Here is a 17,823-nt window from a genome sequence, read left to right as displayed (position 1 = left end):
GGAACAAAAAAAAAAAAAAAAAAAAGAAAGAAAAAGAAAAACCTGGTTGACAGCATGGCTTTTTCCCCCCTTTGCAGATCTGATTTAAAAAAGAAAAAAAAAAAAAATCACAGAATTCATGTTCTCACAGTAGCCAGAAACTAAAATAATGTGCTTCCCTTATTGCACGTCAAACCAAAAAAGTTATAAAAGCCAATGCTTTCCACTCCAAATGTGAAAGTCGGACGTTCACCTCAACCGGATTCGGAATGTGCTGATTTCCATGGGACTCAAGTAGATCACACTTATATTTTGGGCAACTGGAGGTGTATGCATCAAGGATAATGATGAAGGAACGAAATCTTCAACAGTAAACGTGTTAAAAAGTTTATATACTGATATCTAAAAAGTAAAGGGACAAAAAATTAGCATATTTAGATCAACTCTTAAGATTAGTAGTATATCTATATATTCAGTAAAAACAACGTATGGAAGGGAGTAAAACAGTATGTTGGAAAAAAAAAATAAAAACAAAGGGAGGGATTAAGTATACGTATACATGTATAAACATGCTTAAACCTATAGACCATTCCTAGAGGGAAACAGGAAGCTGTTATAATAGTCAGGGGCAATCTGCTCTGCATTCCTTTCTGTAGTTCTTGACAATTTTATCCCGCACAGGAGTTACTTTTTCAATAAGAGAAAGGACATCTATGAACCAAGTTTTAAAAATCCTTAGACTCTTTCTGTCAATACTTGCACCTTACAATGATGGTTCACAACCATTTTTTTCTGTTTCAACAGAACTGGAAAGGTCATTTGGAAAGTGCATTCTTCATACCTGCTAGGCTATTCTAACATATCTCTCTGGATCATATAACCCCCTCAGGGACTCAAATGTCTCAATGCTAGAATGCTTACAACCAAATATACTCAATCGGTTGATTGCAAATATAATGGGAAAAAAAAAAACCCAAAATGCCAATGCTTTTTGGCACCAATTCCATAGAAGATTTGGTAAAAATAATATAAAAGTAAGTCTATCCAAACAGATATAGGACTTCTACCAGATTTCCTATTCTTTTCAGATCTTACACATGTGCTAGTGTGTAGAGTTGGAAATGAGCTGCCTGGGTCTGGTCTGTGGTATATTTATGGGGTTTAGGAGGAAAGCTGGTCAGCTGAGTTGCCTCATGGGGCAGACCTGCCTACATGCTGGAACCAGCTCCATTTGCCTTCTCTTAGTCACAGCTCAGAGACAGAGAGGCAGGAGACTGGAGGCTCATTTCCTTCCTGATGAAACTGCCAGCAAGATCAATGAAGAGAAATAAAAAGTAGGCAGGTGCCCTTCAGTGCTCAGGCTGAAGATCTTTTGGCCTGCAGAATGCTGACTCATATGCAAATCTGGATTAATCAGAAGACTTAGATGTACATTTACTTCCCAAAAGGAATCAACTGATTGGAAAACTGTACAGCTGCCACTGGGGTTGTGGTCAATTAATTCAATGTTCATGCTGATGCATCTTATTGCTATGCCGGTCAGCTTCAGTCATAAAACTTGCCTTGGCCTGTGCAGGATATGGGCTTAGCACAACTGAACTGGATGGTATGGGAGCATGTGCGGTCTAGGGGAGGAAATTAAAAGGGGGAGAGATATTATGTCGTCATCTAGAAATGGAAGCCGGAAGAAATGACATGAGCCTAGCCTTCAAATGTGCACAGGTTCCAGTCACTTTTGACAAAAATCAAATACTTTCTTAAGCTTTAAGCTAACTTGCAGGCTGAGGAAAAGAAGTCAGTGAGGAGACAATGAAAGATTATCTTATTGTCAGGGCTATTTTCAGAAAATGAGGATTTTTGTCAAAGCAAATTAGCTTGACCAGCAAAAAAAAAAAAAAAAAAAGCCTTTCAACTTACCTTTCCTTGAGTCGTAGAACAAAGCAGCCCCATGCCACTGGTAGAGAACTGGCAACCAAAGCCTTTCCTGTGGAGGATTAAGGCTGCATCACTGGAATACCCCTTGCCTTCCTGCAAATGAGCACAACACCAACACACCACAGAAATATTAAAGCAAGTATTTACAGCACTGTGCGTCATTATCTTGATGTCAGCACCCTCAAACTACATTTAGAAATTTAATTAGACATATTCATTTCTTCTCAGGCTCCACACTCACTGGGCCTATCCATCTGCTACACTCATCACCCCCATCCTCACTGAGCCAGGTGACAATATGCTGTAAGGTTACTGGTTAAGTAACTTCATGCCTTGGTTCCCCCACAGTCCTTGAGGACTCAGGCTTCCTTTGTACACAAATTATGCACTGTTTTATCAACAATTCTTCAAGTAAGGCTTTCTTTCTTTCTTTTCTTTTTCTTTTTTTGGTACCAGAGATTGAACCCAGGGGCACTTTACCCTGAGCCACATCCCCAGTCCTTTTTATTTTGAGACAGGGCCTTGCTAAATTGCTTAGAGCCTCAGTATATTGCTGAAGCTGGCTTTGAACTTGTGATATTTCTGCTTCAGGCTCCTAAGTCACTGGCACTGCAGGTTTGTGCCGTACCCAGCTTCTCCTTCTCTCTCTCTCTCTCTCTCTCTCTCTCTCTCACACACACACACACACACACACACACACATTTTATATACAGTTCTGTTGAACAAAATGTACATGAATGTAGTTCTTATCTAGTCACTGAATGATTTATATCCATCTTAAAACTGAAACATGAATTTCCTTATGAAATACTAATTTTTGCTAATTGTATTAACATTCTTAATCTTTAATGTATTGGTTCATTATTTTTATACAAGAGACATTTAAATTGAATTAGTTATGCTTATCACTTGCAAGGACAGCCAACATTTATTAGCATGATGTATTATTTAAATTCACATAACACAAACCATTCTTTCTGGGCAAACAGAAAAATACTAAGTATAAACCAGTCAGTTACAGGTATAAGCTCAAACTTTCTTGCAGCCAAATTTCTTGAGTTCATTTAAATAATGATGTCATGAATGGTTCAGGTTCTTTAATATTTTAAATTACAATTATCTTAATAAATGTTATATTTTCCCAAGTGGCAAGATGTTTATAATAAACAAACTGAATGAAAAATTCATGGAAATTTTAAGAAATGTACACTTATTCAAAGTAGACTCATATGCTGCTTGGCACTGACATAGTGAGGAAAATGATCTCTTTCTCTCTTCTCAGGCCATGGATGTGAACATGTCCAAGCTCTTGATCATCCTCTCTAGGGGACAAGAATAGTTAATGTGCTATAGAGACATCTTTTCTGAATAGCTGCCAGCATTTCCACCATGGACTTGATTTTAATGTGCCTGAACAGTTTAAAGCTGTCCTCACCTCAGATTCTTGGCTGGAATAACCTATGTTATGATGTTTCACACCATTATTTAAAGTGGTATTACTAAGATTTTCTTTGAGTTGTGAGTCACCATAGAACCACATGATACACACAACAAGTTTAAATCATATGAAATTTCACCTCCCCACACACAGAGCATAAAAATGCTTCATTTATATATGTAAGATTTCCAGAAGAATGACAAAGGGAACTCAATCATGTGCCAATGGTGTAGCTGGGAGTTTTTACAAGTATCAGTTTCTTTGTAAAATGGAGCTAAAGCTTGTCTCTTCCTGCATGAGGGAACTGCTTGAATTAATCTAATGAAAATACTATGTGCAGTGGCCTCACAAAGCCTGGTAGGACAGAGTGTGTGTGGAGAAGCTGTAGAGATGAGCAAGAGCCTGGGCTGGGAGTCAGAAACCTGCAATATGACTCCTGCTCTGCAATTTGCTAGCTGCTGAGTTTAGCGACACCAGGTTTTCCTTTTCTGTAATAGGGAGATGAAATAAAATAGCATAAAAAAGACTTGTTCCAGTGTCTGGCACATAGGACATCCTTTGGCTATTAGTATTTTTTATCAATGTAATCCATCAAATAAATATTGATGATAATTTTCTAAAACTAACAAATTAACCATACTCTCATTTAAACTCCCCCTTCCTTTTTTTGATATTGGGAATTGAACCCAGGGGCACTTTATCATCGAGCCACATCCCTAGCCATGCTTACTTTTTCTTTTGAGACAGGTTCTTACTTAGGGCCTTGCTAAATTGCTGAGACTGGCTTTAAACTTGTGATCCTCCTGCCTCAGCCTCCCAAACTGTTGGGATTACAGGCATGCACCACAGCTCCTAGCTCATTTAAATTCTTATTCATGAATTTCCTTTATTGACATTATAACTTTGTAGCTAGAAAAACAGAGAACCCTCAAATTATATGTCTACAGTTGTGTATCAAAATCATTACAAGTCCTTGTGTGGATTCACAGGTTAGATGGCCTTTTAATTAGACTCCTTTGGAAGCACTGTTAACCTAAAGCATTTGACCATTTTAACTCATTGCACCATCCTTAAAATCCACTTGATAGCAGAAATTGTTAAAATATCTGCAACACATTTGCTCTTAGAATGAAAAATTCCTAACTCTGTTACCAAAGGGGTCAAAAAAATGGAAAGGAAAATATAATACCTTTGAAATTCTATTTCTGAATTTCATAAGAGATTTAAAAAACTATACAAAAGTAGAGATGAAGCCATAAAACTTACTTTTCATTGAGATAAAAAGTTCTACTTTCTCTAAAAACTAAAATTAAATCATTTTGTAAGGACTAACTGAAATAGTAATTATCTTGTCCAAGTTTTTAAAAAATCAAATATTCATGAAAGTATCAGTTTTCAAGCAAAAAATACCTGAGGCAAACCAGAAGTTTTTCAGTTTCAAAGTCTGTCTAGACATTTTATTTCCAAGAAAACTGTTTTTCAAAGTAGTGAAACTGTGAATTTAACTTGAATATGGATGCAGGAAAACAGATATCCCCCAGCAATCACACTGTATGCTTTAGGAGAGTAAATAGATATCGAAAGAACGCTTCTTATATACACTAAAACACTGTAATATCTGGACCCCAGAAAAGAGGAAGGTGTAGGGAAGAAAATTTGTGATCTTTGAAAATGCACATAGTATAGTTGGGTACCTGTGTTTGTAGAACAGGTTAGGTCACAATTGAGACTGAATCACTGAAGGCAGGCTGTGGTGTTCAAAAATCACAGAGAAAATCCATCCCAAAACTCTTTTCTGGGGATCAAACCAACATCCAGCTCACAGGGCCTGCAAGGCTCTTCTTGTAATGTGGTAGAATATAGTGGAAAATGACTGGGTTTGTAGAATGAAGCCATCAGATAAAGCTGGGCTTAGAGAAAGTGGGATCAGAGCAAGATTTAGTTTCACCATGAACCAAGCCATGTGACTCTGGTTCATGGTGAAATGTCTCAACCCCCAAAAGTACTGCGCATGGAACCCAAGGCCTCCATGCCAAGCAGGTACTTTACCATTAGCTACATTCCCAGTTCTTTTTGATTTTTTACTTTGAGGCAGGGTCTCACACTAAGTTGCTCAAACTGGCCTTGAACTTGCAATCTTCCTGCCTCAGCCTCCCAAGGAACTGAGATTATATGGTGCACCTGGCTTGTTGCCATGCAAGAGGCAGCATAAGGCTATAAACAGGAACCTGGAGTCAGTTTTTTGAGGGTGCCTTGCAGCTACCTTGCCCTGCTGTGTGACCTGGAATGTTATTTGCCATCTCTCAGTCAGTTAGTTTGCTCTTCTGTAAGATGGGATAAAAATATCACCTACCTTCTTTGTGGTATGGGAACTTTAAGCAAGGTTCATGTAAAGAACCTAGCATGATGCCTGGTATATAGACAATTAAAAAAAAAAAACCTGAGGAATCATTAATTAAATATATCAGGAATAAGTTAAAGTGACATCAAGATTTACTTTGGCAATAAATGTCAACTTTCTACATTTTTTTTTTAAAAAGGTGCCAACATGTATTTTTTGGGGGTGCAGGGGGTTCAGGAGATTGAACTCAGGGACATTCAACCACTGAGCCACATCCACAGCCCTATTTTGTATTTTATTAGAGACAGGGTCTCACTGAGTTGCTTAGCGCCTCACTAAATTTCTGAGGCTGGCTTCCGTTTCCCAAGCCACTGGGATTACTAGTGTGTGCCTCTGCACCCGGCAAGCACCAACATTTTTATTTCATTGTTAATCATGACTGCTCATGCCCGAATGATCACAGCTGGAAACTTAAACTTGTCCAGCACTCACAGAGCTCACCATGTGTACACTTGTTCAAAACACCTCAGACATTTCCTTTAAGCCTGACAACATTTCTGAGCTGGGTACTATTATCATCCCTGTGCTACCAATAAGGAAACTGAATTCAGAGTTAAGTGACTTGCTCTAAGTCACAGGTTAGCAAGAAGATGAGTCATGTTCAAAATTCAGGTGGTCTGACACCAAAGTCTGTGCTTTTAACAGCTTTCTTTTCCTGCTTTGCTCTAGTTCTGGATTGGTGCCCATAGCTACCTAGTCAGGAAGGGAAAGATAGGGATTCTGTTTGATGTAATGTCATAAAACACATAAACTAAAGGAGATAACCCTTCTGGTTTAAGACTGGAAAGAGGGAATATATTTGGTCAATGGTCCCAGTAGAGCTAAAAACATGACTTATCAAAACATAAATCAATTCAGAAAGCAAGGTTTGGAAATTATAATTTCTTACATATCTGCCACCTACCCACCTATCCACTCATCTCATTTCAAACAGGATTAAAGGCCATTCTGAAAATTATAACTGCTCATGAAGTCTCTCCTAAGGAGGGAAAGATAAAAATGAATATTCCTCTACTGAAGCAGATAAGAACTTAAGATGTGAAAATTGTGCTATTTATCTTTCACTTCAAAAGAAACTTGATTTGCCTATCAATTACACAATGGTCACAAATCAGTTAACTTTTGGAAACTGTAATAAACATTAGAAATAGTGTAAACCCACTGTTTTTTTGGGGATGAGAATAGTCTTAACTCTGACCAGATATTCTAAGAGTAATGTGATCCATACCTTTTCACAAGATTTCCAAGGTGCACATAGATCAAGAAATAGCTAAACCCCAGGGGGAAATTTTCCCCAACACACTCAGATTCTTTGAAAATGCCTAACAACTCATCTGTAGTGCATTTTGGCAGCTAGACAGGTTAGAAAATTGCAAACTTTGTTGTAAATTCTGAGATAGGAAATAACCAATAGAAATTCATTTTTCAGGGTACTCATTAAAATGTCTAATGATAGCTATTTTGTTTTGATCAACAAGATAAAATGACAGAAAGAAAAGGAAGGTGAGTGGTTATTCTTAGAGACGTACAACAAAGGAAAATTTCCCCCCACAATTTTCACCTTTCCAGAAGCTAGGGAGATCAATAGAGCACCAATCAATTCTTATAAAGAAACACAAAACAAAGTAAAAACCTTAAAATGCCTTTTATGAGAAAATACAGGTGGTATAAACAAGTGCAAAGAGAAAATATTTGAAAAGCAATGGTGATGTTGAAATGACTGGTCCATGCCAACCATCAGTTAACTATAATCTCAGAGAAAATAAAGAGTTAAAAGTATTATGTAGATATAAATTAAACAAAAACATATGAACATAAAAGCAATCTGAAAAACCAACAACAAACAAAAAGCTGAACTAAATATCACTTTTGAAAACATCAAGGTAGAATGGCACCATGAAACCTAGCTGAATGCTTAATCAGGTTCCTCTCTGTCCCTCTGTTCCAGCCTGAACCTGCATGCAGTTCCATCCTTCAGAACCATGACTCATGTCTCTGTTCTCCCATGGGATTTTCCCAGCATCATCTCTGCCAGGATTCCCTTTCTCCTCAAATAAACTACCCTTTCCCGGTGACATGGCTTGCCTATTTAGGGTACTTGAGTGGTGCTCCTGTTCCCAGTTTTCAAACCTTCATAGAAGCTTCTTTGTAATATCTGAAGCTCTTGATAGTGGAGGGAAAGGAAGTGATCAAAAGAAGGATGACAGGCAGAAGGAGGAGGAGGCCAGCAGGGAAACTCCCAGACAGTGGCTGGAATGGGCTAAGCCACCACAGCACACTGTGTGCCGGCAGAGCTTCAGAGAGGTCTCTTCCCTTTGTTCATCTGAGTAAAAAAATATCATAATTTTCTAAAAATGGATATAAAGTACAAATCCCAAAGATACCTATATAAAAACAAATTCATCTACTAATATAGATAATTTTGGAACAACCAGACCTTTAGAAATAAATTTGGTTTCTTCAAAAAGTCACAGATTGCCCTTTGAGACCACATACAGCACTTCAATTCAGAAGTCCTGCTGGATGATTTTACTTTAATAATTTAATCTCTAGCCCTTATTCCCCAATTTAGGAAATGAAGATAACTTAGCAATTTCTAGAATTTTTTTAAAGGAGAGTTTTTTTAAAAACTTACTAATTATTAGGCTAGCAATTTCTAGAATTTTTTTAAAGGAGAGTTTTTTAAAAACTTACTAATTATTAGGCTCTCTTCTTCAGACTACAGAATTAGGATCTCAGAGTTAGGATGTGAGTCTCCATTTAAAAAAATCTCCCTGGTGAGATGTGCACCTAGTGAATCTGAGGCTGGTGCAGAACCACCTCAGTGGGTTATCGCACCTCCAGCCTGCACCCGATCTTTCTCACTGTTCTTTAAACCATAACACCTTTATCCCTGGGGAGGAGCAAGGAAGACCAAATAAGGTTTAGACACTTTAGGTTTAGAACCTTCAGACAGTAGCCTGGGGATGGGCAATCGGGTGTCCTGTATTGCACTGCTGATGGAGGTCAGGCAGGATGAGACCTCCCACTGCTTGTATCATGCCAAGGCAGTCCTCAGACACACTGGTCACGAAAATGTTGCAGTGGTTAGAAAAAGGCCAACATAGACATGGGCCAATGAGACCTCTGGTTTTGTTTGGAACCCAGTCTATGTCAAAATTACTTTAGGGGGAAGTAATCACCAAATGAATACCTAACATTGTACCCTGAAAGCTGCCAGCATACAAAAAACAGGAACACAATTTGAGTCTAGCTTCTAGATCTATGATTGAGTCATTTTTGCCTTTCTTTTAGTATAATCACAGGATTACAGTGGATACCTTTTAAATAACAGCTTTCTTTAAACCAATACTCACAATAGCTTCATTCAATGATTATTTTTCTTTTATCAAGTTTACAAGACAGAGAAACTCTTTAAAGCAGTGGTCCTGAATGGCCCAATGATCCTCTAGGATTACCAGTGGGTTTTTAAGTAACTGTTTCAAATATGTGCTGAGTCAAAGGCTAATCTAGGAATTGGCACTGATCGATATGATAATATGCAACATCACTGAATATTTAGTTCTGATTATGTGCCAGCATGGTAGTGATTGATGGGCATTGACATTTTAGTCTTTATTCTGCCTGGTGAAATCTGTTATTAAACTGCTCTCTGTTTGCTCTGCTAAAACCTCAATTTGCACCCAAATTGGCATATACTTGCATTCAACTTGGCTCTAAGAAGATAACAACATTTATTTACAGTGTTTGTTTTCAAAGGGCTCTTGCAGCATCATTTAACCTGTTTCTCACAATAGGCGTAACACAGACATTTCTGATATCACCCTGTTTTATAAAGGTTAAGGTCAACAGCCACTCTTGGGTCCATGGGTGGTTCACTTGTCCACCTGTGCAAAGATGAGAAGAGTAATGTGAAGCAAGGTGGCAGCAGTGACTATAGAGGACAGGAATGTTTGAGGGTGTCAACCAATTTGGTAGGCAATGGGATTTTCAATCTGGAAGGTGATTAGCCAATAGCAGGAAAAATGTAAACAAGTTACCATTAAAAAGAAATGACCAGGAAAACAAATGCTAATTTGGATTACTGAGGGTAAAATAATACCCAAACTTTCACTGATTCTAGTCAGCTCAAGCTGTGCCCAGAAAAAAATTACATTTGAAACAATTACAGGGGAGGAGTCATCTACAAGTGACGCTAAGGGACAGTGGTGCTATTATCCCCAGAAGCTCTTGGGAGATTCTGTTCATGTCTTCTACCATGGGTGCCTGGAGGTGGTAATCTGAGGTCCAGAGTCTCTGGTGCTCTCTACTTTGTTTGTTTATTCCAGTTTGGCTCATAAATTAATAACATGTTACATCAGGGAGTTATCTATCCTTCAGTTTTCTTTCCATGAGCCATCCTAGTCTCCATGGGCCAAAAAGTAGGCCTACAAGAGACCATAGGAAAATCCTAGTGAGAACATCCACATTAATTCATTCATTCAACAATTACTGAGCTCTATTACTATGTATAGGCTCTATTCTGGGCAGAAAGATATAGAGATGGATAAAAAAAAAAAAAAAACCCTCTCACAGAACTTACATTCTGACCACAATTGCAGCTCAGGGCTTTCATACTTGCTTTGAACTCTGCCTGGAGCACTCCAGCCCAGAAATCTGCATAAGTCTCTTATTTCATGATCTCTTTCATATTTCTGTTGCATTATTACCTTCTCTGTGGGTTGCTCACTAACCAACCCAATCTTGTTTCACCTTTTCTGAATCTCAATTCTCTCCTCCTTCTCCCTGCGTAACACTTGAAATCATTTCACATATTATATGCTTCTCTTAGTTTTTTCTTCTCCCACTAAGAGCTAAGCTCAGAAGACAAGGTCTTTTGTCTCTTATATCATAACTGCATCCCTAATGCCTATGGCAGTAACTAGCAGGTAATAACATAATATACACCTTCCAAGTTTACTTACATGGCAAAAAAAAAAAAAAAAAAAGGCATTTCAACAGATATATAGAGGGTCACTCCAGCATTCACTGAACACATTATTATAAAACACACATGTTTTCTTGCATAGAAAAGCATACTTCCTTATTTTGGACACAAAGTTTGGAAATCCCTAAATGCCCAAAGTGTAGCCATTTGTTCTTACTTTATTTAAGTTTCCTTTAGTTCACCCTTCTTAAACATCTCTCTCCTCTTAGATTGAGCATCCTCTTCTTTTAATACTGAAGCCATTTCCCATAGAATCTTCTACCACTTACTATATCCAGCTAATTGCATGTCTATTCACAATATAAAAATAGCTCTAACACAAGAGGGATGTCAAATGTCGAATCCTTATTCTTTCTGAATGTAACAGTTTTGATGTTAAAAATGGACATATATGTAAGTCATATATGTAACTCAAAGTCTAACAATTAAATTTCTTACCTAATGAAACCTTCCCATGTTCTTTCTCTAATATTTATCCTAAGTAGTTGGTTTCCTAATACAAAGGTTGGAGTTGCAATGCTTTTCAAGAAAAAGACATGAAAAAACAAAGCCTGTGTTACAAAAATAATTAAGCACTATATTTTCTATTTTTCTAAGTCCTGAAAAACACTGGCTAACAAGGATAAAGGGTAGGAAAAAAGTCACTGGAGTTGACCTGCCTGGTTCTCCCACCGAATTATGTGACCAGCTTCCTCATTGGTAGAAAGAAGTTGATATCTGTGATTTGCTTGGCATACAGATCTTTTCTGAGTCAAATAAATTAGCATTGGGATATGCTCTAAACTACAGATCAATCATTGAATGAAAGGGATAATGATTTTGGCTAAAGGAAAAACACTTGCTATTGTTTCTCAAGCCACAGTGAAGTTAACAGTACTTTTCCCTCCACCTTAACCTAAACCAAGTAAACAAAAGAAGTAACTTTTTATAGTATATTTTGGGGATATACCTTTGCCTGTATTGTCCGCAGATTAACCAGATGAATGTCACAAGGCAAAGATGACACTAAGGGACTGAATTCACTCAGCAGTTCGGAGGAGACCTTTACTTTTGCTGTCATTACAAAGACTGGATGGTTCAGAAAAGAAGAAGTTATGTGGCTGAGGAGGGAAGGAAAACTGACTGGACTCTTCTTTTCTTCTTCCTATCAAGATAAAACAAAAATGCTTAATAATTAAATCTGCAGTTCCCATTATATTAATTAACAAAGTTTAAATGTAAAAATATATTAATATTTTGATTTTATTATATTTTATAAATATTATTAGAGCATACACACAACAGATTATAAAGTTCATTGCAAGCAACATAACAAATAGTGTCCATTTAACTCATGTTTAAAAAGTTTCCTCCATTCATTTAATATTAAAAATAACAAAAACTTTTTCCATGAACATTTTTGGATAAGGTTCAACTTTTTATGAAAACCCCCAACCTACCACAAAATTCTGAAAGTATAAGAATTGTGATGTTCCTATATCTTGCACATCCCTTCTCTCTCAGGATTCGCCCATTCTAGTTCATGGTTTCATTTATACATTTAAAAGACCTGAAGGCATGTATGAATCTAAAGCTATGTTGCGTGAATCGTACCAAATTATAGGAGCTAACTGTTACTTAATGACAGGATTTAAAAAAATACAGAGCTTTCAACTCTGGATTTTAAATACAGGTAACAGAAGCAGCATATCTAGATCATCTGTTTCTTTAAATTTGGTAAACCATTCATAATTGCTCCACTATATTTTATCTGAAAAATATGAATTGTTATATATGTTACTGAATGATTATTCCACATGATAAAAAATACATTAGTCTTTGCTATGATATATGCTTATTAGGCAACATTTCTGTATGTTCAAACATCAAATAAATCCACCAGGGTTAGAGGTATGATAGATGACATACAAAATTAATTAAATCAATGCTTAGTAGAACCTTAACCGACAATGCCTAAGGAGTAAAAACAGATGTAGGAAGAAATGAGAAGAGAAAATAATTTATGTAGAAAGGCCCTTTGATCATCAACTACATTTGAATTGAATTTAATTTTTTAAAAATGACTACTTTCACTGATACCTTCTGACTTTGCATCCTTTTTGTAATATAGGACTCAAAAGGCTTGGGCACTTATCTGTGTGAAAAGACAGAATTTATAAAGATCTGGAGCTTAAAATTCAGAATGTCAGATTAGCATTGGACAGAAGGGTGCTAGCAGAAAGTGAGTAGCATTGTGCCAGGAGCTGACAGTAGATGTCATTACAATTCAGACCATGGAGAGAGAAAAAAACTTAAAGGCAGCAAAGGGACATTGCAAAATTAAGATACTGACAAAAAAAAAAATAGGTCTGAAAATTATGTGAAAATGTATCCATTCCACATTCTTTCTTAAAGAAAGATTAAGTAAAGCATATAAAATAATATTCTCCAACAATACTGCCATTTAATGCAGCTTGTAGAATAACATGAATAGAAAAGGAACATCTCAACAAGACACTTAAATGTGCTGCCAGATCAAAAGGCTTCATAATCTAGGTCAGGATTGCTGACAAAATCACCTTCTGAGTAATAAAAGATAAAAGATTCAAAAAGAAAGGAAAACACCCGCCTTATCAGATTTGAGAGGCCTTAAGTTCATTGCAGGTCATTCAGAAAAACCTCTCTGGCTTTGTTCTCTATTCCTGGAGGAATTGTTGGACACTTCATTGAGTAGATGAGATACTTCTTGGCAGAGTGTTTATACCTTAGAAGCAATCATAAGCATAGATACTAATCCTCCAAACCATATCTCCTGACTCTTGGTATTTCCGAGAATTAACCACATGACAGAATAACTTGGGGAGCCTTTACAAAACATAGATTCTTGGGTCCTAACCGAAATCTATGGAATCAGAATCTCTAGGGGTAAGGGCTTGGGAATACAAAGCTTAAAAGCCTTGGCAGGCAAAGTTCATGGAGCCAGCCAAACACTGCTCTGTGAATCTGTACTGGAGCTGCCACCCCAGACGATTTCCCTATCTACTAGAGGAAATAGAACTCTTTACAATAAAAATTATTAGCCTTGCCCTTTAGTAGTTTTGAGTTAAAGCAACAAGGTTCAGACTCAAAGACGTTTTGACAAAAGTATTAAAAAAGGAAACAAGGCTATGAATGTATATACTTTGGGAATTAAAGAACTGTGTAGTTGATTACCCTTAAAAAGATAAGAAATGTTTAAAAGTTGTTGTGGTTCCGTATCAGAAATTACAATGAACAAATGAGACAGCTGGAGTCTGGCTGGGCCAGTGGGACAAAGTCTCATCCAGGGGAGGGTTTCACCATTCACATGCTTTCTTATATTCATAGCAATAATGAGCTCAATAAGATATCTAAGTGTCCAACTACCAATATCTGATTAACTTCCTAGAAAGTTCCCCCTAAAAGCTCAAGTGTTATCAAATGTAGCAGTTTACAGAGTTGAAATAATTAGATTATGAGAGCTATAACCTAATCACTGGATTAATCCACAAAGTGGATTAATGGACTAACCGGGTGGTAACTAGGCAGATGGGGAATATGGCTGAAGGAAGTAGTCTTTAGGGGCATGTCTTGGGGACTATATATTTTGTCCCTGGATCCTCCTGTTCTCTCTGCTTCCTGGCTGCCACTGAGGTGAGCAACATTGCTCCACCACACCCTTCCACATGATTTCTGCCTCATCTGGAGTCCACAGCAATGGAGTCAGTCAACCATCGACTGAACTGCTGAAAACATGAGCCCAAATAAATTTTTCCTCCTCTAAGTTGTTCTTGTCAGGTATTTTGGTTACAGTGACAAAAACCTGACTAAAACAAAAGGTAACCTCCTAACTCTTAGAATAAATCCAGAAAACATGTTTGCTATAGAAAATATACATGTTTGTTTTAAGCTATAAATGGATCCCCAGATTTGTAGTGACTGGTATTGCTACTATAAACATTATTTGGTTTTGTTTGGAAGGTGTTGGTCCATGTAAATCTGGCATTCTCTCTGCAGCTTGCATTAAAATCTTTCACTACATTTTGATCCAAACCACTCAAAGTCTATTCCTCACTGGGTTGCAACCTTATTTCAGAAGTCAGAACTTCTTACCAGACTTTTGGCAGCTTTTATCAAGCTCACATAAAAAGCTAAACAGACTTGTTAAATTATGGAAGATATTTTTTTTTAGTCATCTGTTTACTGTTTGCCCTAGTACATGGTGAGACCTTATTAAATGTCTTTTAAGGTAAATATATTAATTTAACAAATGCATGCAGTAGAAATACATGAGAATACTGTGGAAGGGAAGGGTGGGACAAAAAAGAAGATAAAGAGGGAGAGAGAAAATAAATGAACATATATTGACTATAATATTTAAAGACAAACATTGCCATCATGTTCCTGAGCCCTATAACCATTTGAGTTTCTAATATGATTTCTCCCAATTTTCTCTCCTTACATGTGTAGAACTGGCATCTAGAGGTGAAATTATATAATTCTAACACCTGAACACTTCTAGAGCTCCTAAATCCTCAACACCTCCCTTACTATACCAACCATCAGCAGGAAAGGGGTAGGGAGTAAGAATCAAAGAAATAAATCCTAAAGTGGACAATGTCAGAGACCCTTCCCACTTCCCATTTCTGTTGACTCTTGTTGATTATTAGCATGGATGATGGTCAGCCTTATGCAGCCAGTCCTCCACTGAGCATATGCACATCTCAGTGATTATCACTCCAAGTCTTTGTTCTCACTGCCTCTTTGCAGAACATTCTGAGAACAAGACTCATTTGTGTTTAGGCAGCCCAGGATTACTTCCTTGAAGCTCTGACAAGCTCAAGGCCTCCCATTAAAACCCCTACCTATATGAGTGTGATAAGGACTTGAGAGGCTGAGGCAGGAGGGTTGCAAGATAGAAGCCAGCATGAGCAACTTAGTGAGACCCTGTCTTAAATAAACACATAGGACTGGGGATGTAGCTCAATGGTAGAGTGCTGCTGGGTTCAATCCCAGCACCAAAATAATAACAACACTATCATCATCAACTGCCACCACCAAAATCCCTACCTTTATAGGGAGTATGTTCCCCATTTGTTTTCCACCATCAATATTTTAGATATTAATTGTGAGAGTTGAAATTAAAAATACTTTTTAGAAAACTGAAGTTACATGATATATAAAATTTCTTAATGGTCTTTTTAATCAATTTTCTAGTAACTAAAATGTATTTTCTCCTCTCTAGTTCATTTTTTACTTAAAAGAAGCCATTGATTTAAGCCCCAGAATACATAGATGAGTAAAAGAAAAACTTAACCAACATAGGATTATACAAATGTTGGAGCAAATTTAAATCAATTACTATCCAAGGAGTTTTGAATGGGAATCAACAAATTATTTTAGTTGTAAGTGAAGCTTTATAGATCTGACATGAACATTTTTACTGCCATAGTTAACAGAAGTTTTGTAGATTAATGTCAATATATAGAGAAAAATGTAAAAGCCAGAAACATTTTCAGGGGGAGAAAAAGACAGTAGCTGCCAAAACTCAGACAATGAGTTTTCTATGCAGTTTTAGCTCTTAAAACTAAGCTATCTTCTCAGAAATTGATTTAAGCCACAAGTCTCAAGAACTGGTGTAAACCTTGACATCTAAAATGGATATTATTTTTTTCCTAAAAGATTCTAAATACTATAATAGTGGCTGGAAAATTAGTTATTTCCATTTTACTTAATCAATTAGTATTTTATAGAATGTTTATCACAGCTAAGGTGACCATGAAAATGAAGTGGACAAGTCTCTGGAATCTAGTAGAGATAAAGCAGGTGTTTTCTCTGATAGGAACAATCCTAGAAGAAAAAGTCATAGTCCCTACTCTCAACAGTTTATGGTCCAAAAGAGGAGAAAAGACAATGATCAAATAATCATACACACACATGAAGGTGAAATGCACAGTTTGGAGGGAGCATAAGAGAAGAAGTAAGATATGGTCAAGAGGCAGTTTACTAAGTGAGCTCTGATCTGAACTATTACTAAGAGCCCTGGGTAGAGAGGATGAAAGGACATACTATGGGAGAAGAGGGTGGGAAGAACTTTGAACTGAAAGAAAACCAGTGCGTCTAAAGCAGAAAGAGTGAGAAGCATGCAAGATGCCTAGGGAATGGCCAGGGCCCGCATCATGAGTAGCTCTTCAGGCCAGGATAAGAATTTTCGCTTTTATATAGACAACAATAAAAAGACATCAAAAGGACTAAGCAGGGGGTAACAAAGCTGGATTTGGAAATCAAAAACAAAAAAACTACTCTGTCTACTGGGTTAATGACAGCTCTATTAGAAAGAAGAAAGCAGGGTGGATACACTTAGGCTAGATCCAAGAAATACTTTGTGTCAGTTTAGATCAGGGTGGTGAAAGTAAAAAAGTTTACACATTGAAATACTCAGGGCATGAGACACTGTCCTGATGAGGGAGAAATGACCTTTGTGACTCACTCCTAGGTGTCTGGCTCAGCACTGGTGGATGGTGTACTTGTCGCTGAGAGAGGTGAGTAGCAAGATCATGAGAGTGGTGTTAGATATGCCAAGCTAAGGTGAGATCAAGCTAGGATAAGGTGATTTGTGGGTTCTATCTTTGTAGAGGTAGCAACTAAAACCCACAGAGTAGAAGAGATTGTCAAAGAATGATGTATAAATTGAGAAAAGGAGAAGGCTAGGGCCAAGCCTGGGGGGCTCCAGTATTTAATGACTGAGTAAAGAATTATCAGAGTCGCCGCCCCCTCCCCCGGCGCGGCAAGGTAGACAGAACTGTGACCATCCACAGAGCAGGCCCAGCGGCCTGCTGAGGGGCAGAGCCGCCCCCCACCCCCAGCGCCTGCCAGGTAGGCGGAAAGGTGACCACCGGCAGAAAAGGCCCAGTGGCCCACGGCTGAACAGAGCTTCCAATCACTCCTGCAAGGTAGGCGGGCCTGCGACCCACCAGCAGAAGAGGAGCAGCAGCCTGCTGAGAGGCAGAGCCGCCCCCTCCCCCTGCGCTGGCAGGGTAGAGGGAACTGTGACCACCCACAGAGCAGGCCCAGCGGCCTGCTGAG

At 37.8% G+C, this 17,823-nt stretch overlaps 1 protein-coding gene across 1 annotated transcript in view; it reads right to left on the bottom strand.

Annotated features, from left to right (window-relative positions):
• Positions 1 to 6: 6 nt before the first annotated feature.
• Positions 7 to 17,823, bottom strand: part of Man2a1 (mannosidase alpha class 2A member 1) — a 159,002-nt gene continuing 141,185 nt past the window's right edge. The window contains exons 19-21 of the mRNA XM_048811867.1: positions 11,690 to 11,884; positions 1,897 to 2,007; positions 7 to 381 (exon numbers count right to left, since the gene is read on the bottom strand). Of these exons, the coding sequence (XP_048667824.1) occupies positions 229 to 381; positions 1,897 to 2,007; positions 11,690 to 11,884 (459 nt within the window). The 3' untranslated portion in view covers positions 7 to 228. The remainder of the gene's footprint in view (positions 382 to 1,896; positions 2,008 to 11,689; positions 11,885 to 17,823) is intronic.

Source organism: Marmota marmota, unplaced genomic scaffold, assembly GCF_001458135.2.
Source record: "Marmota marmota marmota unplaced genomic scaffold, marMar, whole genome shotgun sequence".
NCBI classification, from domain to species: domain Eukaryota; kingdom Metazoa; phylum Chordata; class Mammalia; order Rodentia; family Sciuridae; genus Marmota; species Marmota marmota.
This window is presented reverse-complemented; position numbering and strand designations above follow the sequence as displayed.